Below are 25183 nucleotides of genomic sequence, written 5' to 3'. Positions count from 1 at the left end.
CTCTGAAAATTTAAGAAAATTGAAATCGTATGCAGCATCTTTTCTGACCACAACGTTATGAGATTGGAAATCGATTACAGGAAAAAAACTGTAAAAAACATAAATACATGGAGGCTAAACAGTGCACTACTAAATAACCAAGAGATCACTGAAGAAATCAAAGAAAAAATAAAAAAATACATAGAAACAAATGACAATGAAAACACAACAACCCAAAACCTTTGGGACACAGCAAAATCAGTTCTAAGAGGGAAGTTTATAGCAGTTCAATCTCACCTCAAGAAACAAGAAAAATCTCAAATAAACACTCTCACCCTACACCTAAAGCAACTAGAGAAAGAAGAACAAAGAAAACCCAAAGGCAGTAGAAGGAAAGAAATCATAAAGATCAGAGCAGAAATAAATGAAATAGAAATGAAGAAAACAATAGCAAAGATCAATAACACTAAAAGCTGGTTCTTTGAGAAGATAAACAATATTGATAAAGCCAGACTCACCAAGAAAAAAAGGGAGAGGACGCAAATCAATAAAATTAGAAATGAAAAAGGAGAAATCACATTTGACACCACAGAAATACAAAGAATTATAAGAGACTACTACAAACAACTATATGCCAATAACATGGACAACCACGAAGAAATGGACAAATTCTTGGAAAGGTACAATTTTCCAAGACTGAACCAGGAAGAATTAGAAAATATAAACAGACCTATCACAAGTAATGATATTGAAACCATAATTAAAAATTTTCCAACAAACAAAAGTCCAAGACCAGATGGCTTCAAATGCGAATTCCATCAAACATTTAGATAAGAGCTAACACCCATCCTTCTCAAACTCTTCCAAAAAATTGCAGAGAGAGGAACACTCCCAAATTCATTATACGAAGCCACCATCACCCTGATACCAAAACCAGAAAAAGATATCACAAAAAAAGAAAATTATAGATCAATATCACTGATGAACATAGATGCAGAAATCTTGAACAAAATACTAGCAAACAGAATCCAACAACATAATAAAAGGATCATACACCATGATCAAGCAGGATTTATCCCATGGATGCAAGGATTCTTCAATATATACAAATCAATCAATGTGATACACCATATTAACAAATTAAGGAATAAAAACCGTATGATCATCTCAATAGATGCAGAAAAGCTTTTGACAAAATTCAACACCCATTTATGATAAAAATTCTCCAGAAAATGGGCATAGAGGGAACCTACCTCAACATAATAAAGGCCATATATGACCAATCCACAGCAAACAGCGTAAGCAATGGTGAAAAACTGAAAGTATTTCCACTAAGATCAGCAACAAGACAAGGATGTCCACTCTCGCCACTCTTATTCAACATAGTTTTGGAAGTCCTAGCCCTGGCAATCAGAGAAGAAAAAGAAATAAAAGGAATACAAATTGGAAAGAAGAAGCAAAACTGTCACTGTTTGCAGATGATATGATACTATACATAGAGAGTCCTAAAGATGCAACCAGAAAACTACTAGAACTAATCAACAAAATTGGTAAGGTTTCAGGATACAAAATTAATGCACAGAAATCTCTGGCATTCCTATACACTAACAACAAAAAAATCAAAAATATAAATTAAGGAAACACTCCCATTTACCATCACAACAAAAAGAATAAAATACCTAGGAATAAACCTACCTAAGGAGGCAAAAGACTTTTACTGAGAAAACTATAACACATGATGAAAGAAATCAAAGATGACATAAACAGATGGAGAAATACACCATGTTCTTGGAATGGAAGAATCAATATTGTGAAAATGACAATACTACCCAAAGCAGTCTACAGATTCAATGCAATCCCTATCAAACTACCAAGGGCATTCTTCACAGAATTAGAACAAAAAATTTTACAATTCATATGGACACAAAAGACCCCAACAAAGAAAAATGGAGTTGGAGGAATCAAGCTCCCGATTTCAAACTATACTACAAAGCCACAGTAATCAAGACAGTATGGTACTGGCACGAAAACAGAAATATAGATCAATGGTAAAGGATAGACAGCCCAGAGATAAACCCACACACATATGGTCACCTAATTCATGATAAAGGAGGCAAGAACATACAGTGCAGAAAAGATAGCCTCTTCAATAAGTGCCGGGAAAACTGGACAGCTACATGTAAAAGAATGAAATTAGAACACTCCCCAACACCATACACAAAAATAAACTCAAAATGGATTAAAGACCTAAATATAAGACCAGACACTATAAAACTCTTAGAGGAAAATATAGGTAGAACACTCTATGACATAAATCACAGCAAGATCTTTTTTGACCCACCTCCTAGAGAAATGTAAATAAAAACAAGAATAAACAAATGGGACCTAATGAAACTTAAAAGCTTTTGCACAGGAAAGGAAACCATAAACAAGACGAAAAGAAAACCCTCAGAATGGGAGGAAATATTTGCAAATGAACCAATGGACAAAGGATTAATCTCCAAAATATACAAACAGTTCATGGAGCTCAATATCAAAAAAACAAACAATTCAATTAAAAAATGGGTGAAAGACCTAAACAGACATCTCACCAAAGAAGACATACAGATGGCCAAGAGGCACATGAAAAGATGCTCAACATCACTAATTATTAGAGAAATGCAAATCAAGACTGCAATAAGGCATCACCTCACACCAGTCACAATGGCCATTATCAAAAAATCTAGAAACAATAAATGGTGGAAAGGGTGTGGTGAAAAGTGAAGCCTCCTCCACTGTTGGTGGGAATGTAAACTGATACAGCCACTATAGAGAACAGTATGGAAGTTTCTTAAAAAACTAAATATAGAACTACCATATGACCCAGCAATCCCACTACTGAGCATATACCCTGAGAAAACCATAATGCAAAAAGAGACATGCACCACAATGTTCACTGCAGCACTATTTACAATAGCCAAGACATGTAACCAACCTAACTGTCCATTGACAGATGAATGGATAAAGAACATGTGGCACATATATACAATGGAATATTACTCAGCCATAAAAAGAAACAAAACTGAGTTATTTGTAGTGAGGTGGATGGACCTAGAGTCTGTCATACAGGGTGAAGCAAGTCAGAAACAGAAAAACAAATACCGTATGATAACACATATATGTGAAATCTAAAGGAAAAAAAAATGTTACTGATGAACCTAGTGGCAAGGCAGGAATAAATACGTAGACATAGAGAATGGACTTGAGGACATGGGGGAGGGGAGGGGAAAGCTGGGGCGAAGTGAGAGTAGCGTCGACATGTATACACTACCAAATGTAAATAGCTACTGGGAAGCAGCAGCATAGCACAGGGAGATCAGGTAGGTGCTTCGCAATGACCCAGAGACATGAGATAGGGAGGGTGGAAGGAAGGCTCAAGAGGGAAGGGATATGGGGATATATGTATGCATATGGTTGACTCACTTTGTTGTACAACAGAAACTAACACAGTACTGTGAAGCAATTATACCCCGATAAAGGTCTGTTAAAAAAATTAAAACTATATAATGGGACTTCCCTGGTGGTCCAGTGGTTAAGACTTCACCTTCCAGTGCGGGGGGTGCAGGTTCGATCCCTGGTCAGGGGGAGCTAAGATCTCACATGCCTCGCGGCCAAAAAACGAAAACATAAAGCAAAAGCAATATTGTCACAAATTCAATAAAGACTTTAAAACTGGTCCACATCAGAAAAAAACAACTATATAATGAACCTTTAGGGTGTTGGAGGAACACTTAGGCCCCATTTTTATATTTCCCTAGGAATGGAGAAAATCTCTATAGGAGTGAAAGTAATAAGAACAAACCTCGCTCTTCTCCATTCCTTCACTTCCAACTCCCCAGGAGAGAAGGCACCTCAGCTGATTGGTTAGCCTGGAGCCAAACCTGCTTGGATGAGCCCTTTCCTCTCTCTTTCTCAAATCCCGCTGGTTTGCAGAATCTAATTTATGCTTCCTCATGTCCTCTGTTATAGGGGCAGCCTCTGCCTCTATAGGAAAAGTCTCCAGTTGTACCAGTGTAAAGGACAGTATGTCTAATTCATAGGTGAATTATTAATAAGTCCACTTGGCTACAGATCCAAAGCCATGATCTTCCATGTTTTCTCAGTAGTTAAGTTGACAGTCTGATATTCATTTATCTTTCATTTCATTTCTCAATTGGTTACACAGAAGGAAAAAACAAAGATGTTCTTTACTGGTCCCCGAAAGCTACAAGCCAGGATAAGAGGTAAAATTAAAATAAACCAGTCAGAGAAGAGCTCTTTTCCTTTCCTGTCCTCATTATTTTTGAAAGCACTTAATAAGAATCCACACATGTAGTTGATAAGATGGTTGTCTTATCAAATACACTAGCTCTGTAGTCACATTATCAACATAATCACACAGGCTTAGCAAAAGTTAAAAAGCCAAAGCACTATAGTTGGTGATAAGAACTAAGCAAATGCAAAAAAATACTAGTAAACAGTATTTGCATCCAGAACAAGATCAGATTTTGAAACAACCTCATATTTTAAAGATTCTTATAGATCTGAAATTCTGATTTCTCTTTTTTTTTTAATTGGAGTATAATTGCTTTGCAGTGTTGTGTTAGTTTCTGCTGTACAATGAAGTGAATCAGCCATACGTATATCTATATCTCCTGCCTCTTTTTTAAAAATAAATTTATTTATTTTTGGCTGCATTGGGTCTTCGTTGCTGTGCGCGGGCTTTCTCTAGTTGCAGCAAACGGGGGCTATTCTTTGTTGCAGTACACGGGCTTCTCATTGCAGTGGCTTCTCTTGTTGCGGAGCATGGGCTCTAGGCGCACAGGTTTCAGTAGTTGCAGCACACAGCCTCAGTAGTTGTGGCACATGGGCCCAGCTGCTCCGCAGCATGTGGGATCTTCCCAGACCAGGGCTCGAACTCATGTCCCCTGCATTGGCAGGCAGACTGTTAACCACTGAGTCCTCTCCTCCCTCTTGGACCTCCCTCCCACCACCCCCATCCCACCCATCTAGGTCATCACAGAACACCGAGCTGAGCTCCTCGAGCTATACAGCAGGTTCCCACTAGCTATCTATTTTACACATGGTAGTGTATTTATGTCAAACCTTATCTCCCAATTCTTCCCACGTTCCCCTCCCCCCCATGAACACATGTCCGTTCTCTATGTCTACATCTCTATTCCTGCCCTGCAAATAGGTTCATCTGTACCGTTTTCCTAGATTCTACATATATACGTTAATATATGATATTTGTTTTTCCCTTTCTGGCTTACTTCACTCTGTATGACAGACTCTAGGTCCATCCACATCTCTGCAAATTACCCAATTTCGTTCCTTTTTATGGCTGAATAATACTCCATTGTACATATGTATCACATCTCGAAATGTCGTTGGACATTTTGGTTGTTTCCATGTCCTAGCTACTGTAAACAGTGCTGCAATGAACAATGGGGTACATGTGTCCATTTCAATTACGGTTTTCTCAGGGTATATGCCCAGTAGTGGGATTGCTGCATCATATGATAGTTCTATTTTTAGTTTTTTAAGGAACCTCCATACTGTTCTCCACAGTGGCTGTATCAGTTTACATTCCCACCAACAGTGCAAAAGGGTTCCCTTTTCTCCACACCCTCTCCAGCATTTATTGCTTGTAGATTTTTTGATGATGGCCATTCTAACCAGTATAAGGTGATACCTCATTGTAGTCTTGATTTGCATTTCTCTAATAATTAGAGATGTTGAGCATCTTTTCAAGTGCCTCTTGGCCATCTGTATGTCTTCTTTGGTGAAATGTCTATTTAGGTCTTCTGCCCATTTTTTAATTGGGTTTTTTTTTTTTTATATTGAGCTGCATGAACTGTTTGTATATTTTGGAGATTAATCCTTTGTCCGTTGCTTCATTTGCAAATATTTCCTCCCATTCTGAGGTTGTCTTTTCGTTTTGCTTATGGTTTCCTTTGCTGTACAAAAGCTTTTAAGTTGATTTCTATCTAAAATTCTATCTGCAGTTTGCAAGGACTGCTTTAAATCAGACTTTTGATAGCTTCTTTAGCAGTTCAAATAAAGTACAACTATTGGGCTTCCCTGGTGGCACAGTGGTTGAGAATCCACCTGCCAATGCAGGGGACACGGGTTCAAGCCCTGGTCGGGGAAGATCCCACATGCCGCGGAGCAACTAAGCCCGTGTGCCACAACTACTGAGCCTGTGCTCTAGAGCCCGTAAGCCACAACTACTGAGCCTGCGTGCCACAACTACTGAAGCCCGCGCGCCTAGAGCCCATGCTCCACAATGAGAAGCCACCGCAGTGAGAAGCCACCACAATGAGAAGCCCGCGCACTGCAACGAAGAGTAGCTCCCGCCACTGCAGCTAGAGAAAGCCCGTGCGCAGCAGCGAAGACCCAAAACAGCCAGAAATAAATAAATAAATAAATTTATAAAAAAAAAAAAAAAAAAGTACAACTATTAAAAACAAGTCAATGAATAAACATGAACCTCTTATTATTCATTTGTAAAGATAAGGACATTACCCTTTACTACTCAAAGTTGTTGAAGGGACTGAATCATATACTATATGTGAAAAAGTTTATCACAATTCCAGACACTTACATTTTAGTTTTGTTTCTTTTATCTATAGCCTGCAGCTACTATCTTTAGCCACTAGATGGTAATGCTGCTACACTAAATTATTGCAAAATGGAAGTCTGGATTTTATTTAACTTCTAAAAGTAAAATGTAAAAATTAACTTACAGGACTTTTCCTGGCATCTGATGAACTGATAGATAAAACTTTGGACACCTAAAAGAAGAGACTGTGATAATTTCACAGTCTGTAAGAAATGAAACTGTTAATGGTGCCTTTACATTTCATTTTTAAATCTTAATTCACTTGGATTAAGAAATGTGAGAAATCCTATGAAAAGGGCATTGTATAAGGTAAGGCATTTGTTGATAGCTAATAAAAATGTTTGAATATTTACCTCTGACCCCAAACTGAGAGAAACGATCTCATCCTCAAACGCAGAATGCGTGTCAACATGAGCAGGAATTCCTGAGATGGAAGATAGGATAACAGGTCACTTCATTTTTCCTTTTAGTAGATTTAAGACAACTCTAAATATAGCCTCATAGTATTAGAGTGAAAACATCATTTGATAAACAGGAACATACTGTAATTTTAGTTAAAAGGAAACATTTAAGGTCAATGTGAATAAAATTAAACTAAGTCTAAACTAAAAATATAACTTCATGTTAAAGCACCATTGTGACCTGACTGTAAAATCAAGATTTGAGAGTCACTCCTTAACTAGAACATTTACTCAATCCCAGCCCAAGAGGAAGTATGAAAGATAACTAACAAAGTCATTTTGACCTCTGAATACTGGATTCCCAAGTACCTGTAGAACAGAAAAAACAGCCAGGTGTGAAGACTAATCTTATCAATAACTAAGATATGGCTTCTTCCACCAGTCTCTCAATCTATGTTAAATGAGTATCTCTTACTTGAAAGGAACCTTGCTACATGGTGAGAGTACCTAAACCTAGTAAGACACAATCTCTGTCCTCAAGGAGCTTATAGACCAATGGAAAGACTGACAGGTAAATAAGCTATCATAAAACATCCTGATAAATGCAGAGAAGGAAAAAACACCACAACTCCTGCCATTAATAAAACCCCCAATATCATTTGATTAGTACAAATATCAGGCGAAGATGCTGCTAACAAGTGCAAAAAATCAATAACCTAAAGATTTTTTACTAAAATGTCATCCTAGAACTGTCTTCCACATTCTCAACAGAAGAGAAAGAAGAGCATGATGATCCAACCAGTTAGTCTTCTTCTATGTACCTGTAAATTATTTGATTTCTTCCACTTTACATGCCTCCTTTGTTTTTAAAGCAATCTTCTCCCTCTCTAAAAGAAAATGTTGAGGGAGAACAAAGAAAATCACAAATAGCAACTGTGTCTGTTTACACTTAGAGATGCAAATTCCTCAAGAGACTGAGTGTAGAATTGCAAATGGATTGAAATCAACACAGGTAACAAACATAAGCAAATTAAGAGTCAGTTCGAGCTAAAAAATACTATCTTTGATCTTAGAGAGTTATATAACCCACTTAGTTATGAAATATATGACTGGAATTTTAGAAGAAGAAATATTCACCATGCCCAGGTTCATACTGGTTAACAGTCAGTTGATCATGTTTATGTTTAATGAAACCTTCCTTCAACCATTTCTCCAAAATGCTATCACAAATGTCCGGAAGACCTGAAACCAGTAATCATAAAGGTGAAACATATTAAAATATTTACTTTGCATGTTTTACCCAAGAATGAAAAAATAGTCACTATGATAAAAATCACACAGCTTTGGGGCTTCCCAGGTGGCGCAGTGGTTGAGAGTCTGCCTGCCGATGCAGGGGACACGGGTTTGTGCCCCAGTCCAGGAAGATCCCACATGCCATGGAGCGGCTAGGCCCGTGAGCCATGGCTGCTGAGCCTGCGCGTCCAGAGCCTGTGCTCCGCAACAGGAGAGGCCACAACAGTGAGAGGCCCGCATACCGCAAAGACAAAACAAAGCAAAACAAAACAAAATCACACATCTTTTAGTTTAGTGGTCAGATCCAAACATAACAGTAAACTCACAAGCAAAGTAAAATTAAAACAAAATTTTAAGAATCTTTTAAAGTTATTTTATTGATTTTATGAAATAAAATGTACAAAAGAACAATTTTGCAGAGAACAATTTTGGTATTTTGTAAAACAGAAATAAGATTGTAACATTTATGATATTATATACTGGAAATTAGCCTGACCACTTTCTTTTTTGTTATTTTAAATTATTAATTTACTTTAAATTTAATTATTTTAAATTATTTCTCTTTAAAAAACATGCTTTTCAAAGTGGAACTAACTTACTTTTATTGGAGTCATAAATGTTATTTCATGAGGCAAAGGAAATATTTATATAAGATTAAAGTCATAAAAATACAGATAAATTTAACTCCAACAAAGAATTCTACCAAAGGATTAATATCCTGATTATGTAGCAAATTCTTATTAATATATTTGACCACCCATTAGAAAAAACTGGTAAAGAAGATGAAAAAGAATTCACAGAAAAGGAAATAAAAATGGCCAACCTCACTAGTAATCAGGTGATTATAAAGTTAAAAGTTTTACAATATCACATGCTGCTGGGGTAAGGGGAAGGAGGTACACACTTCGTGAGAGTATGTTGGTATAGCTTTTTTAGGGTGCAATTCGTCAGTGTCTATTGACATTTTTAAACGAACATAACTCTGACACAATTCTAATTTAGTAGTTTCCCTTGAGCAACTCTTGCTTTAATGCATAAAGAGGTGTATACAAAGATATTCATTGCAGCACAACTTGTAACAGCTAAAAACTAGAAATAACCTAAATGTCTAGCAAAAGGAAATTAACTGAATAAGCTATTATTGAACATTCAATAAAATGAAAACCTATATAAGATCTCTAAGACATACTGTGATAATGTGGTAATATATGAATATACAATTTATAACATACAATGTAATACTACGTGTTAACACCTATATACGTTTACAGGTTATTTGGATGTAAACTCATTTATAAGGATTGAAACAGTATACACTAAACTGTTAATGGTACTACTTCTGAAGAGGAGTATGGGAGTATGGATAGTGTTCAAGAGAAATTAAGTTTAGCTTTATTTATATGTATAACATTTTTAACACAAAACTACACTATTTAGTTAATTAAAATGGTTTAAATTTAATCAACTGCTTCATAAGTTTACCTACAAATGACAAATGAAAAATAATCTCAACCATGATATCCTAATATTATTAATATATTAATTTTTTACCAGCCCTTATTATTTATTAACAGTTACTGGGTTTCCCTGGTGGTGCAGTGGTTAAGAATCCGCCTGCCAATGCAGGGGACACGGGTTCGACCCCTGGTCCAGGAAGATCCCACATGCCACGGAGCAACTAAGCCTGTGTGCCACAACTACTGAGCCTGTGCTCTACAGCCCACAAGCCACACTACTGAGCCCACGTGCCACAACTAGTGAAGCCTATGCACCTACAGCCCATGCTCCGCAACAAGAGAAGCCACCGCAATGAGAAGCCCGTGCACTGCAACAAAGAGTAGCGTAGCCCTAACTCGCCACAACTAGAGAAAGCCTGCATGCAGCAATGAAGACCCAATGCAGCCAAAAATAAATTAATTAAATAAATAAATTAAAAAAAATTTTTTTAATGTATAAAAAAAACACAACAATTACTTACCCCCAGGTAATGGCTTATCTTTATCTACATGGTTGTTCTCATAGTGGAATTCATAGCCAAAATGCTTTACTCTTCTGTGTTTTAAGGATTTTTGAACTGTATGAAGAGAAGAAAGTAAACTATTTAGGAGAAAAAGAATTTGATTCCTCATGTATTTCAAAGTCAACTTTATGAATAAGGATTGATTTAGTAGTGGTAACTTTTGTTAACTGCTAAATTATTGTCTTTAGTAAAATGAAACATTCTACCTCATAGCTGCTATTCTTTTAAGTCTAAAATTGAAACAAACTTTTAAGGGTTTCACCCAGTCAATCTGAAAGAGCTAAACATGTCCACTGCCACTCATAAGATTGCTAATGATCTGGAAAAGAGTCAAAGTAACTAATTTGTAAATTTCTCCAGGAGGTTCTTACTACATTCTAATGATATGTTACTGAACTGCTGATTCCTCATAGGAAATTTGTCTTAGGGTGGAGAGAACCAAATAAGACAATATAGGGTTGTCCCTGGGTATCCTTGGGGGATTGGTTCCCTCAAATACCAAAATCCAAGGACAATAAAGTCTCTTACATAAAATAGTGCAGTATTTGCATGTAACCTTCATACAGCTTTCACATCCTCCAGCATGCTTTAAATAATCTCTAGATTACTTACAATACCTAGTACAATGTAAATGCTATGTAAAATAGTTGTAAATAACAATGTAAATGCTATGTAAATAGTTGCCAACAAGCGGCAAGTTCAAGTTTTGCTTTTGGAACTTTCTGGAATTTTTCTTTTTTCTTTTTATTTATTTGGAATTTCTCTTTTTTTTCCAAATATTTTCAATCCATGGTTGACGGAATTCATGGATACGGAACAGACAATCAACTGTATATAAAACGGCTTATAAATGTTAGTTGCACAAATGTTGACTAATAAATATTAATCAGTTTGGAGTTTTAAATTGATACCTATATAAATGCTATTTATTATTAATGCTCTTAAGAATTGTTGGTATGACTTACCTAACAGTGTATCCAGGGTACTTTCAGTAATTTTGAGGAAATAGTTTTAATAAACCAAAGGAGGATAAGGCATTTTGCAGAAACTTTTAAATACCAGATTTAAAGTTTTACTTACAATTTTGATTGTCTGTATCTTCTGTCCAGTTAACACTTTCCAAAAGCATTTTCTCATCCTCAGAAGAAATAATGTCTTCTATTACCATGAGGCCTGGAGGCAAGGCTTGAAGCCCCAACTCTTTCCACTGTGCTGGGGAAATGAAATTAAAATAGTCAAAATACAAAACTTAAAGTTCTCATAGACAAATAATTCTGTCCAATAGCCATTTATCAGTTCATAAAACCCCAAACCTCATTTTTAGAAATAAGAATGCTGAAAGGCACACAACATATTAAAAACAAAAAATAAAGGCCAAGATAAAAATTATGGTACATTTTATCCACTGCAATTACCAGTAGCAAATAGAACAGTATTTACTTAAATATTTTGTTTGAACACAATTAAGCCACTTTTTAAATCTCACTAAGAAAAAAGGTTTCTCATAATATCTACAGTATGCACCTCCATAAACAAACCAGATTCTAAATATTGAATACAAAAATTTAAATACTCATTTTTGCTCCTATGGTCAAGTAATAGAAGAGTGTAAAACAACAGTATGGTGGTTTCTTAAAAAAACTAAATATAGAGTTGTCATATGACTCAGCAATCTCACTCCTGTACATACATCAGGACAAAACTATAATTCAAAAAGATACATGCACCCCAATGTTCACAGCAGCACTATTTACAATAGCCAAGACATGGAAGCAACATAAATGTCCATTGAGAGATGAAAGGATAAAGAAGATGTGGTAAATACAAACATACACACACACACACACACACACACACACACACACACACACACAATGGAATACTACTCAGCCATAAAAAAGAATGAAATAATGCCATTTGCAGCAACATGGAAGCACCTAGAGATTATAATACTAAGGGAAGTAAGTGAGAAAGAGAAAGACAAATACCATATGATATCACTTATATGTGGAATCCAAAATATGACACAAATGAAACAGACTCACAGACATAGAGAATGCACTTGTGGTTGGTTGCCAAGGGGGGCGGGCAGTGGGAGTGGGATGGTTTTGGGAGTTTGGGATTAGCAGATGCAAACTATTATATATAGAATGGATAAACAACAAGATCCTACTGTATAGCACAGGGAACTATATTCAATATCCTGTAGTAAACTATTATGGAAAAGAATATGAGAAAGAATATATATATACATATATATTCTTTCTCATATTCTTTTCCACACACACACACACACACACACACACACACACACATATAAAACCGAATCACTTTGCTGTACACCAGACACTAACACAACCTTGTAAATCAACTATACTTCAATAAAAAATACATTAAAAAAGTACATCTGGACCTAATACAGGATTTCAAATAAAAAACACTCCAAAACTCATTTCATGCAATTTCTTACAGTGTTCAACATGCTGAATGGGGGAAAACCCAAGGACAATATTTTTTGATTAAGACTTATTCCTACAACATTATAAAACAACTGTACCCCAATTAAAAAAAAACTTATTCCTAAAGCATACAATTTTCAAAAACTGATCACAAACACAAAATACGAAATAATCTAGTTTTCAAAATCTGAAAGCTTAAGTCAAATTTAAAATTAAGCACATATTGGATTTCCCCAGTAGCGCAGTGGTTAAGAATCCGCCTGCTAATACAGGGGCCATGGGTTCAATCCCTGGTCCAGGAAGATCCCACATGCAGTGGAGCAACTAAGCCCATGCACCACAACTACTGAGCCTGCACTCTAGAGCCCGCGAGCCACAACTACTAAGCCCATGTGCCACAACTACTGAAGCCGGCGCGCCTAGAGCCCATGCTCCACGACAAGAGAAGCCACCACAGTGAGAAGCCCGTGCACCGCAACGAAGAGTAGCTCCCACTCACTACAACGAGAGAAAGCCGGCGTGCAGCAACGAAGACCCAATTGCAGCCAAAAATAAATAAATTAAAATAAAGAAATTTTAAAAGAAATTTTAAAAATTAAGTACCTATAGACACTGAGAATTATAACTTCTAAAATATATCTTTAAAGGAGTTAAAGTTTCCTTTGAACCTTATTTTATAAAACATAAATTTGATCATATTCTACTCTCCTACCCACTCTCAGCATATCTAAACAAAACTCTTTAATTGCTTAAATAGGTGGCAAATGAATATAATAGGAGGAGATTAGAAGTCTAAGTTCATCTCAATGTATCTCATTTCCATGGCTCAGTGGTGAAAAGATGTAATAATCCCTGCAGCAATTCTGTAAATCAGTCTACAAAGCTTTTATTTAAATTAGTTAATTAATTTAAATAAAATTAAATTTAAAAACCAAACAATCGTGTTGGACAGTACAGATATAAAATATGAACATATTTCCATCATCACAGAATGTTCTACTGGACACCGCCACTCTAAAGCTTTGGGGATCTTTGGTAGCTAAAGTTGCTCCTCCATAATCATGAACCTTGGCACGTAATCATTTGGATCACTATTAATTCCTAAGTGATTAATTGAAAGCTTCTGGGTAGACACTGTAAAATAAATTGGTGATCTATATCCTCAAAAATAAATTTTGAAAGACACAATTAGATAGCAGGGCTCCAAAATAACATGCATACATAATAAATGTATTGTTAGATTGGTAAGCTATGTCTAAATCACCTCTCTTCAACTACTAGTCCCATGCCTGTACAAACTAGGCACTTAAAGAATGTTTGTTAAACAAAAAGGGGTTGCTTAACTGACATTCAATTCTGTTTCACAATAACTGAAACTTCCAACTGAGGTAAGAAAAGAAAACACACAAAAGCAAAAACCATTTGTAAAAAGATACCTGTATGATATACCTTTTTCCACAAAATTCAAGTACAGAATAATCTTTTGTCCTAAGTCATCCACTATTTCTTTTCCATTGAGAGTATCATAGGCTTTCTTGGATTCTTCTACAGTCTTGTATCTTACAAATGAGTAGGGCTTATTAGGTGGCATTAAGAGAGCATCCACCAATCCACACTTCTCTAACACCGGGAGCAGTTGGTTCCTACTCACTCGGTTACCCAAACCACCATTGGCAACAATCAGGCTCTAAAAAAAGAAAGTAACATGAGCAATTGATATCAATCTGTTATTTTTAAATGAAATTTAAAAATAAGATATTGTAAATAATACTGATTTTTAATAGCCTTTTCAGTAAAATATTCATTTCTTAATGACCATATACATGCAAATTAAAAGATAACTTTCACTGCTCATAAATTTAACATAATGAAACAGAAAGAGGAGGCAGAGAGAAGAAACAAGGATTTACATAATACTTGCCTTTTTTTTTTTTTTTTTTTTGTGGTACGCGGGCCTCTCACTGTTGTGGCCTCTCCCATTGCGGAGCCTGTGCTCCGGACGCGCAGGCTCAGCGGCCATGGCTCACGGGCCCAGCCGCTCCGCAGCATGCTGGAGCTTCCCGGACCGGGGCACGAACCCGTGTGCCCTGCATCGGCAGGCGGACTCTCAACCACTGCGCCACCAGGGAAGCCCAATACTTGCTTTTTTGCTAGACACTGTGCTATATGTTTTTACCTACTCAATCTTCATTAACATAATCTTCACAACAATCCTACAAAGTGGGTAATATAAGCCCCACTTCATACAGAAAGAAACTAAAAATCAGAAAAATGAGGTTAAGGTGGTGATTAGTTGGAGCTGGGTTTCAAATTTACTTCTGTCAGTTTCCAGAATCCATACTTTTTGATATAACCATTATACAATGTTTACTAAAAACTAAAGGTAAAGGTACTGGCTGGAAGAAAAAAACAATTACAAGTTCTATTGAACATAAAACAGGAAAAATTTCCTCTGTTTGTGGGTTATTCAGTCATTTTGCAATTAAATTTTTTTCCTTTGTAAATATCATGCTTACTTCCTGTCATTTGCAATCCTGTTCAACTTTACTCAAGGAATTAGGTAGGGGAGGTTTTCTATTTTTATTCTGATGCTTATGGCCTAGTGCCATTATAGTCTTTGTACTTAAAAAACATTCTACACAGCATTAAGATCTTTAAACTCTGTAGCATAACAAAAGTAAACAACTGATGGCCTACACTCATCAGTTTCATCATTTATACCAGGTATTGGCAAAACTTTTCTGAAAAGGGCCAGATAGTAAATATTTTAAGCTTCACAGGTCATATAAGCCTCTGCCACATAGTCTTGTTTTATTCTTAAACAACCCTTTAAAATGGAAAACTCATTCTTATCTCACAAGCCAGATTTGACCTGAAGACAGTAGTCTGCCAACACCTGATTTATGAGTGTAGAACATAATGTTTTAGCTTCATATGCATAAAATGGGAATATCTAGAACACTGTTTTAAAAGAATATAAAACAATTATTATAAAACTGGATAATAGGGCTTCCCTGGTGGCACAGTGGTTGAGAGTCCGCCTGCCAATGCAGGGGACGCGGGTTCGTGCCCCGGTCCGAGAGGATCCCACATGCCGCGGAGCGGCTGCGCCCGTGAGCCATGGCCGCTGGGCCTGCGGTTCCGGAGCCTGTTGCTCCGCAACGGGAGAGGCCGCAACAGTGACAGGCCCGCGTACCGCAAAAAAAAAAAATTGGATAATAAGTAAAGCTCTGTTCTTTCATGGGGCAGCCAATACTTTATATGTATGTAAATATACACACACACACTAATAAACACATTAATACAATACTATAAAATATGGTATAAAATTTAGTCTCAGATGGCTTGTCCTGGACCTCATTCAGTGAAGTTATAAATTAAAGTACCAGAAATAGCTTGGTCATATGTAGCCATAATTACAAAAACATTTCCAATATTCCCAAATCTAAGGAACTGCAAAGGTTTTGTAAATGTCAAGGGTCCACTGTCCCATCTAGGAATTGGGGAAAACAGTGAGAGGTGACTTGAGGAATACTAAAGGTCCTCAAAAATGCTATCCAAGTGATTTGTGGGCAATGCTAAAGGCAAACCACACAAAAATGAGTGCAATGGTAGAGGGAAGGGAGGAACTTATTTATTATTACATGTGAGTTATAGAATATAATGAAATGCTTAATTTAATAAATAGTTGTTCAGCCAAGCAATTTTTCCAGTAATATGAAGAAGAGAATTCAGACTTTAAATTATCTTCAGTCCTGATAATCTGAGGATAATGGCTCTAAAAAAATCTAACAATCACTATAAAGTTGTACAAAGGCACCTGTACTTATACAGTGAAAAAAGCATTTGTTCTCCCCTCGATTGATAATATATAATTGGAAGTCCATCTACAATTGTTTTCTCTTCCTTTAAAAATATTGAGGAGAAAAAAGTAATCAAGTCCAAATAAAATGACACTTTGGAAGCCATGAAGGTGAGATTAAAGCTTCTAGAGATCTGAAGAAAAAAGTCAACCTCAACCAGAAAGTTTCAGAGGCAGCAAAGAAACTTAACCCATTTCTTTTCTTACCACTTGTCTTCACAACCCCTGTAAGGGAAAAAAAGCCAGTTATGCTTGAGAATTGATGAAAATAGGGTATATCATAAATCTTCTGAATGCCTCACAGCCTCAGTGGGTCTTGGCAGGAAGTGCGTGCAGACATTAATTCTAATCTATTATCTACTCCATCCTTTTTTGAGGGATTTGGTTTAAATTCTCTGAAATTATTGGGTTTGTTTTTTTTTCATGTATATGTGCTTTTATTGAAGGTGTACTTCAGGAAAGGAAAAATCCTCCATGATGCTGGTTTTTTTGGATGATACCTTACAACTGTTTCTTCAGTGATTAGCGCTTGATGAAGATTTCGCACCTGCAAAGCACACTGCTCGTCCGCCCCATCCAGGCACTCCTGCCCTCTGTTGCACAGCCAGGCCATAGGAATGCATCTCCCACCACAGGCAGCTTGCCTCATCACGTTACAGTGTATTTCATCGGTCATGGAGCCCCCGAGCCCCCAGTGTGGCCAGCACGGGTGGCAGGAGCAGAAGGAGCACCTGGCGTCTCATGGCTGCAAGGGAACAGTGCAGGAACCTGGGCGTGAGGCACGCTGTGCGTGGATGCCACGGGTGAGAGGGCCTGAAGTTATTAATATTTAAGAAAATATAAGTCTGGGCCTTTTACCTGCTAATATTAAATCTCCCTAAATAGAGCACTCATTCCTAAACTATGATGCAGTACAGAAGACAGAAAAAGCATTAGAGAAGAGTACTGGTCTGAGAATCAAGAGGTCTAAATCTTAATCCCAGCTTCACCTCCTAAATTGTATGTCTTTGGTCCTCAGTTAGATGCCAGCTAAGCTGCCTTACTACTGTTATCCTATATCTTTAGAACCAGAAAGAATATGATAAGAATACTTTACATTCATGTGGTATTTTAATGACTAAGAAGTACTATCATATACGTGTTCTCTTTAGAATGTAACAATCCAATGGAATAAAAAGCATGTAATACTATGTCCTTACAAATGAAGAAAGCTGAGGTCAAAGGGTACTGCTCATGTACAAATACGTGGAGAAGCTAAGAGTTAAAATAAGTTCTTCTCATTCATAGCCCAGGAAGAGTTTGTGTGTATATGTGTGTGAGTGTGTGTGTGTGTGTGTGTGTGTGTGGAAGGGGGGTGGGGGGTATCTATACATACATACATATATATCATTTAATCATTGCCCATCAGAAAATAAAAAGGCTTTGTAAATAAGGTCTCATAAATAAGAAATGTTTCACAGCATATAATCAAATACTTTATAATAGAGATGAAGTTAGGAATAGAAGAAAGAAGACTGCATTAGGGTACAAAAAATCTAGCTTTAGGTTTCTATTCAGCACCTTATATCAATGGACATATCACAACCTTTCAGAACCTTAGTTTTCTCATCTACCTCATAAGGATTTCTAGGGAATTAAATATAATAATGAATATAAGTATGCTTTGTAAACTGTAAACAGTTGTATAGTGTTATTGTTATTAATACAGAATTACAAATTCCTCAGTGGAAATTCAAACTATACTAGGCTATGTCCCCAAATAGAAAGTTAGCAGGTCTTATCATATGTATATTTAACACAGATCGTAACACATGATGGAACAATTATAGCCTTCTTCTCTGAGCAATTATTAAGAAATATTACTTAGAACACACTAACATGGCAATACATTTACATTCAAATGATAATAATAGTTTTAGGTCACCTGAGTAGCACAGGATACTGTCTCAATGCCTTCATGTCTCAGCAAAGTATGCCTGGCTTTAATCTGTTTCCTTAAGAACTTCTTCTCAGTTTTACTGAGTTTGTAATTACTTTGGTGGTTGCTGTCCATGGCAATACTTAAAAAAAAAAAAAAAGTATAAAATGTCAACCTTAAAGAGTCCCAAGAAACAGTTAAAATAATACTATTCATGTATTTTATAGTTTATAAATATTTCTATGTGATAATTTTTAAATGGTTACCATACTTGTCACCAACCAAGAGAAGTGAGAACAAACAGATGCATGGACAATAAAGGAATATTTAAGAAGGTAACAAAGAAGCAAGAACATCTAATAGCATCTCTGGTAGGTTCTACAAAACATGTCAATGCTTTAGTGCTATTAAGTGAGCTATTTTCCCACATGCGTTCCCTTTACTTATGAAGTCCAAGGTAAAATGTGCCACAAACAAATCTCACAACATAATATTAGGAAAGGAAAAAAAGAAGAAACAAACAGACAAAATTTACAGAAGAATATACAGTATGATTCCATTATATAAAGTTCAAAATCCAAAAGTAAGCCATATGTTGTTTAGAAATACATATGTAGCATAATGCAAAGAAAAGCAAGGAAATGATAAACACAAAGTTCAGGAGAGAAGTTATTTCATAGGGGGAGGAGAGAACTGTGATATGAAAGGGACACGTAGAGGCATCAAAAATATTTAAGCTAGGTGGTGGTTTAGGTGTTTGTTTTATTATTTTTAAGCTATATGTTATATATTTTTGTATCTATAATTTTTAAAATAACAGGTATAAGAACCCCATAGAATTGTGTTTTCATTTTTTTTGAAATATGTCAATCAGCAAGTAGTTACTGAGTGTTATTCCAAAAAAGGTCTTTGTACTATCCAAATCAGCACCCTACATTATGCTTTATTATAGAAGTCTATTTTATTTTGTTCACAGAACTTAACACAATTTGTGATGATTAATTTTCTGGCTTAATTCCTCCATCAGGATGTAAACTCCAAGGAATGCCAGCACACAGTAGGTGCTCAACAAAAATTTGTTGAAGGGATAAACAAATGATAATGAGTGAATATACACATGCCTACTTATGGTCTCAGCACTCTACAGCGTACAAATATAATACATAGTTTATGCTTTCAACCAGTTTATAAGTTAGTTGAGGAAAACAAACATTAAACAATGAAAGAATATGATGTGTCTTTAGATAATTAAGTGTTAATGGTCTTTAGATGTGATACAAATTAGAGACAAAATAGATAAGATCAATGTCAACTGGAAAAGTTTGGGAGAACTTCAAAACAAAAGGGGACTTGAGCTGAGTATCAAAGGACAAGAAATATAGAGTCACGTGGAAGGGAGGGTATCCAGTGAGGCAATAAAGAACAGAAGCTAAAAACAGAAATAGATGTGTCTGGCAAAGACAGTGAGTAGTAGACATAATTTTTTAGAGCAGAGAATGTTGGCTTATCCACCGATTCCACTCTTCACCCACTTGAAAGTCTTCAAAGTTAGCAAATGAAATAAGTTTAAGAAGTTAAATAAAATTATATTCCAGGGACTTCTCTGGTGGCGCAGTGGCTAAGAATCCGCCTGCCAATGCAGGGAACACAGGTTCGAGCCCTGGTCCTGGAAGATCCCACACGCCGCGGAGCAACGAAGCCCGTGTGCCACAACTCTAGAGCCTACACTCTAGAGCCCACGAGCCACAACTACTGAGCCTACGTGCCACAACTACTGAAGTCCACGCACCTAGAGCCCGTGCTCTGCAACAAGACAAGCCACCGCAATGAAAAGCCCGCATGCCTCAACGAAGAGTAGCCCCCACTCACCGCAACGAGAGAAAGCCCGCGCACAGCAATGAAGACCCAACACAACCAAAAATAAATAAATTTATTTTTTAAAAAATCAGGGCTTCCCTGGTGGCGCAGTGGTTGAGAGTCTGCCTGCCAATGCAGGGGACACGGGTTCGTGCCCCAGTCCGGGAAGATCCCACATGCCGCGGAGCGGCTGGGCCCGTGAGCCATGGCCGCTGAGCCTGCACGTCCGGAGCCTGTGCTTTGCAACGGGAGAGCCCACAACGGTGAGAGACCAGCGTATAGCAAAAAAATAAAAATAAAAATAAATCATATTCCAAAACAGCTCTCAAACAGTCAAAACTCTAATTATTAATCTTTATGTACAGAGAAAAATGCTGAGACTATTGAAACAACGGCCAGTAATCCAGTTTAACTAATACATGGAGCACATGTGATAGGAGGTAAGGCCAGTAAAACAGGCTGGCTGGACAGCACAATAGGGAAATGAGAGGCAAAAGTACTTGCAATAACCCTGCTTAACAAGTAGAAATGCTGGCCTGATCTAGGGTGAAGGCCGTATGTAGGAAGAAAGGAAATAGGGAGAGAAGGGGAGAGGGCAAAAGAAAAGTTCAAGAATAATCAATAGTCCTGATGACTACTCAGACATGAGAGAGAGAAGAATCAGAGATCAGTTACTAGCAGGACAGAGCCTGAGTGACTGAGAGGCTAGTGATGTCATTCCAAAACTGGAAAGTCACAAGAGGGTCAGGAAGAGCTGCTCAGTAAGGGAGGTGATAAGTCAGATTTAGGATATAATATGTTTGAAGTACTGTTCAGATACACAGTTGCAATGTCTGGCTGGCAGATGAAAAACATAAAGTGGAAAAATGAGAAGAAATGAGGTTAGACAGAAAGCTTTAGGAGTCATCGTTACACAGGAAGGGGACAGCTGAATATATATTTTTAACATTGCACTAATTATTTGTTCTAATGTTTGTTCCCTTCCACTGGACTATGAGCTCTTTGATGACAAGAATTAAATCATATTTTTGTTTCCCCAGAGCCTCCTTCAGTTTTTTGAGACAGTATAACACAGTGTTTAGGGGTCCAGGTTCTAGGTTCAAACCTCAGGTTTACAATTTACTAGCTATATGACCCTGTGTGAGTTACTTACTTATTTCTGTGCTTAGGTTTCTTCACCTATAATACAGGAAAAATAGTGCCTATTTTTGGCACATAACTCCATCCAAACCCTGCACTAAAAAACTTCACCAAACTCTAGCTTATAGCTGCATAAAGCCATACCCTAGGATGACCCCAGCTCCCCATTAAAATGGCTGCCTGAGAAAACTTAAAATGCTGCCTGGATATTTTACTATTTGTTCTAACATCTCCTAACAATAGGCCCCTGACCTCCCTTCTTTTTTAAAGCACTTGTTAAAAACGGCTTACGGGACTTCCCTGGTGGCACAGTGGTTAAGAATCCTCCTGCAAATGCAGGGGACACGGGTTCGAGACCTGGTCCGGGAAGATCCCACATGCTGCAGAGCAACTAAGTCCGTGCGCCACAACTACTGAGCCTGCGCTCTACAGCCCATGAGCCACAACTACAGAGCCTGCGTGCCACAACTACTGAAGCCTGCGCACCTAGAGCCCGTGCTCCACAACAAGAGAAGCCACCACAATGAGAAGCCCAAGCACCACAACGAAGAGTAGCCCCCATTCGCCGCAACTAGAAAGAAAGCCCACAAGCAGCAGCGAAGACCCAATTCAGCCAAAAAATAAATTAATTAAATAAAATTGCCCAAAAAACCCAGCTTACAGGGCTTCCCTGGTGGCGCAGTGGTTGAGAGTCCACCTGCCGACGCAGGGGACACGGGTTCATGACCTGGTCCGGGAGGATCCCACATGCCGCGGAGCGGCTGGGCCCGTGAGCCATGGCCGCTGGGCCTGCGCATCCGGAGCCTGTGCTCCGCAGCGGGAGAAGCCACAACAGTGAGAGGCCAGTGTACCGCAAAAGAAAGAAAAACCAGCTTACAATTGTGAACATGTATCTCCTGCAACTCAGACATGTCTCTCTCAAGAACCTAAGAACCATTCCTTTGAAATGTTTTTTATTTTGTTTTGTTTTTTTCGCGGCACCATGCGGCTTGCAAAATCTTAGTTCTCCCACCAGGGATTGAACCTGCGCCCTCTGAGTGAAAGCACGGAGTCCTAACCACTGGACTGCCAGGGAATTCCCCCTTTAAAATGTAATCATCAGGAAGGACAGGGCCTCTGTCTCTGTGACAGGATGGAATCCTAACTTTGACAACTGCCAGCTGGCCTAACTGCATTTACACTGACCCACCCTTTATAATTTTTTACTTCTCCGACTCTACTGAGCACCCACACACACACCCCCTAATCACTTCCACACAAATTGGAATGGAGTTTAGCTCTTTCTCCTACTGTCAATAATTACTAAATAAAGTCTGTTTTCACTGCTTTAACTAATGTCTGGCTGTGTTATTCTTTGACACTATCTCATAACTTTGTAAAAAGTATTAAATACGTCTATTACTAAATTACTGTTAATTTCCAGAAGAGCCAGATAAGACTTGTTTAGGAAGACCAAGAAAAGCTGAGGACCCTCAAAGGAATTATCTTATTGCCACTCCAATCCAAGATCATCATTTTTGCAGTTAGCAATGAAGAACAGGGATGAATCTACTAAGAATTTTTTTCTAAATATATTACATGAGCAAAGACTGCAAAGTGGAAGAAATGAGAAAAAAGATGATGCTGAATACATTTTTTCAAGTCTGACACTTAGAGTCCAGCACCAGTAGATGAAGTCTCATAATCACATTTCTGTCATCCTCTTTCCCTTCTTCCCTCAGTGAGGCAATATTACTCCATGTGAAGAAAGACCAGTCGAGTCACCTCACCAAGGAATAGGCTGATACCAGCTGCTGAGATGTGGAGGTGCCCCTTTCTAACAAGGCCACTTCCCTGGTCAAGGGACTTCCACTATTGCACAAAGGCTTGCGTGCTCCTTGCCATGTTATGGGACTGTTATGGGATGTTACAGGAGCCAGGTCACTATTTATTAGAATACCAGCCATGCTGAGTCCAGCCTAAGCACACTCTCCATAGGATAACAAGGGTTTAGAAATCACATCTGCTCTGTTAGTAAGTTTAACCCCAACACATCCTATTGGATATTGCCTAAATGGTAATGGTAATATGTGTGTCTATGCTCTCCTTAAATAAGACAGCCTAAATGAACCAAGCAGTATAGACAAATGTTCCTGTGCTTGTATGTAAATTAAATTTAATTAATAGCAAAGATTGGAAACAACTTCAATTCCTATCAAATGAGCCCTGGTTATAAAGTACAGTACAGGCATACAAATTATACATACAGCTTTCTAGAACATACAAGATATCAGTGATATGGGTTGCCACCAGGAAGGGAAAACAGGTAGAGTAGGTACAGGAATGAGAAGCTCCTCTTTTGCAAGTTTTGAATTTAGCAGCTATTCAAATTGCATTACCTATTTAAAAAAAAATTTTTTTTAATGATTAGAAAACATTGACCCATCACTTGTCATATCACCTCATTTTAATTCTTTGAAGAATACCTACTCTATATTTTCTAATGCCCTCAGTAATTGTCTTATTCTGTCTTCCTCCTTTAACTTACTAGAAAGTAAGCTCTATGAAAGTAGAGATTCTGGGACTTCCCTGGTGGTCCAGTGGTAAAGAATCCACCTTACAATGCAGGGGACGAGGGTTCAATCCCTGGCGGGGCAACTAAGATCCCACATGCCGCAGGGCAACTAAGCCCTCGCGCCACAGCTACTGAGCTCGCATGCTTCAACTTAGAGCCCTCGTGCGGAAAACTACAGAGCCCACGCACCCTGGAGCCGATGCGCCACAACTAGAGAGAAGCTCACACGACGAAGAAAGATCCCGCATGCCTCAACGAAGATCCCACGTGCCTCACCCGAGCCGCCAATAATAAAGTAAATAAATAAAGAAATAAGAAATAAGAAAAAAAGAAAGTAGAGACTTTTTGGTCTGTATTATTCACCCTGTAGCACTCAGCACGTAGAACAGGACCTAGCACCTAGGAGTTACTCAATAAACGCTTACTGAGTAATCCTAAACTTATTAAACTTGCCATCTTACCTCCTAAACCTCTTTGCCAGGATTCTGAGCTTGGTGGCCCTCTTCAATGTTTTCATTAATATCTAACGTGTATCTCTATCCCTGCAATTTTCACATTATATTATAATTCCCTGTTTGTGTGCTGGGCTCACCCAGAAGGCTGTGACCTACTTGAAGGCACATAACTTGAGTGCCTAGAGTTCAGCAAGTACTCAGTAAGTATCTGTTAAATGAAATCAGCCAAAACTATAGGCTCACAGTACCACAAGCCCAGGGGTCTCCGGTTTTACTGAAAAAAGGGCATAGGAAGATTCAGCTTTGTAAGTTACCAGACCACCAGCAACATCCTTTCTTCACTGCATTGGCAGGGTCAAAAAAACCCCTGAAGCTAACACCACTGACCAACACTCCTCAGGTTGCAACCGCCTGTCTCCAACCCCAAAAGAAACAGAAGATTGACACAGACACAACGTGAGCACCCGCAACAAATACAAGCACGTACACCTCAAACTCTGACAGGACCACCCCATGCACAGACAACCTACTGCCCACGGACCATCCCTCCTCTCCCTGGTGAGGTCCGAAGCTCTTGAGGCAGATAGCGGAGACCGGAAGAG

At 37.9% G+C, this 25183-nt stretch overlaps 1 protein-coding gene across 1 annotated transcript in view; it reads right to left on the bottom strand.

The window, feature by feature from the left end:
- ALKBH8 (alkB homolog 8, tRNA methyltransferase) overlaps positions 1–18710 on the bottom strand; it is a 65993-nt gene extending 47283 nt beyond the window's left edge. The window contains exons 1-6 of the mRNA XM_065882843.1: positions 18582–18710; positions 14245–14482; positions 11417–11548; positions 10295–10390; positions 8161–8265; positions 6976–7046 (exon numbers count right to left, since the gene is read on the bottom strand). Of these exons, the coding sequence (XP_065738915.1) occupies positions 6976–7046; positions 8161–8265; positions 10295–10390; positions 11417–11548; positions 14245–14482; positions 18582–18710 (771 nt within the window). The remainder of the gene's footprint in view (positions 1–6975; positions 7047–8160; positions 8266–10294; positions 10391–11416; positions 11549–14244; positions 14483–18581) is intronic.
- Between the last annotated feature and the right edge of the window lie 6473 nt (positions 18711–25183).

Source organism: Phocoena phocoena, chromosome 8 (genome assembly GCF_963924675.1).
Source record: "Phocoena phocoena chromosome 8, mPhoPho1.1, whole genome shotgun sequence".
Lineage (NCBI taxonomy): Eukaryota > Metazoa > Chordata > Mammalia > Artiodactyla > Phocoenidae > Phocoena > Phocoena phocoena.
Note: the sequence above shows the minus strand (reverse complement) of the source record. Positions and strands in the feature narration are given on the sequence as shown.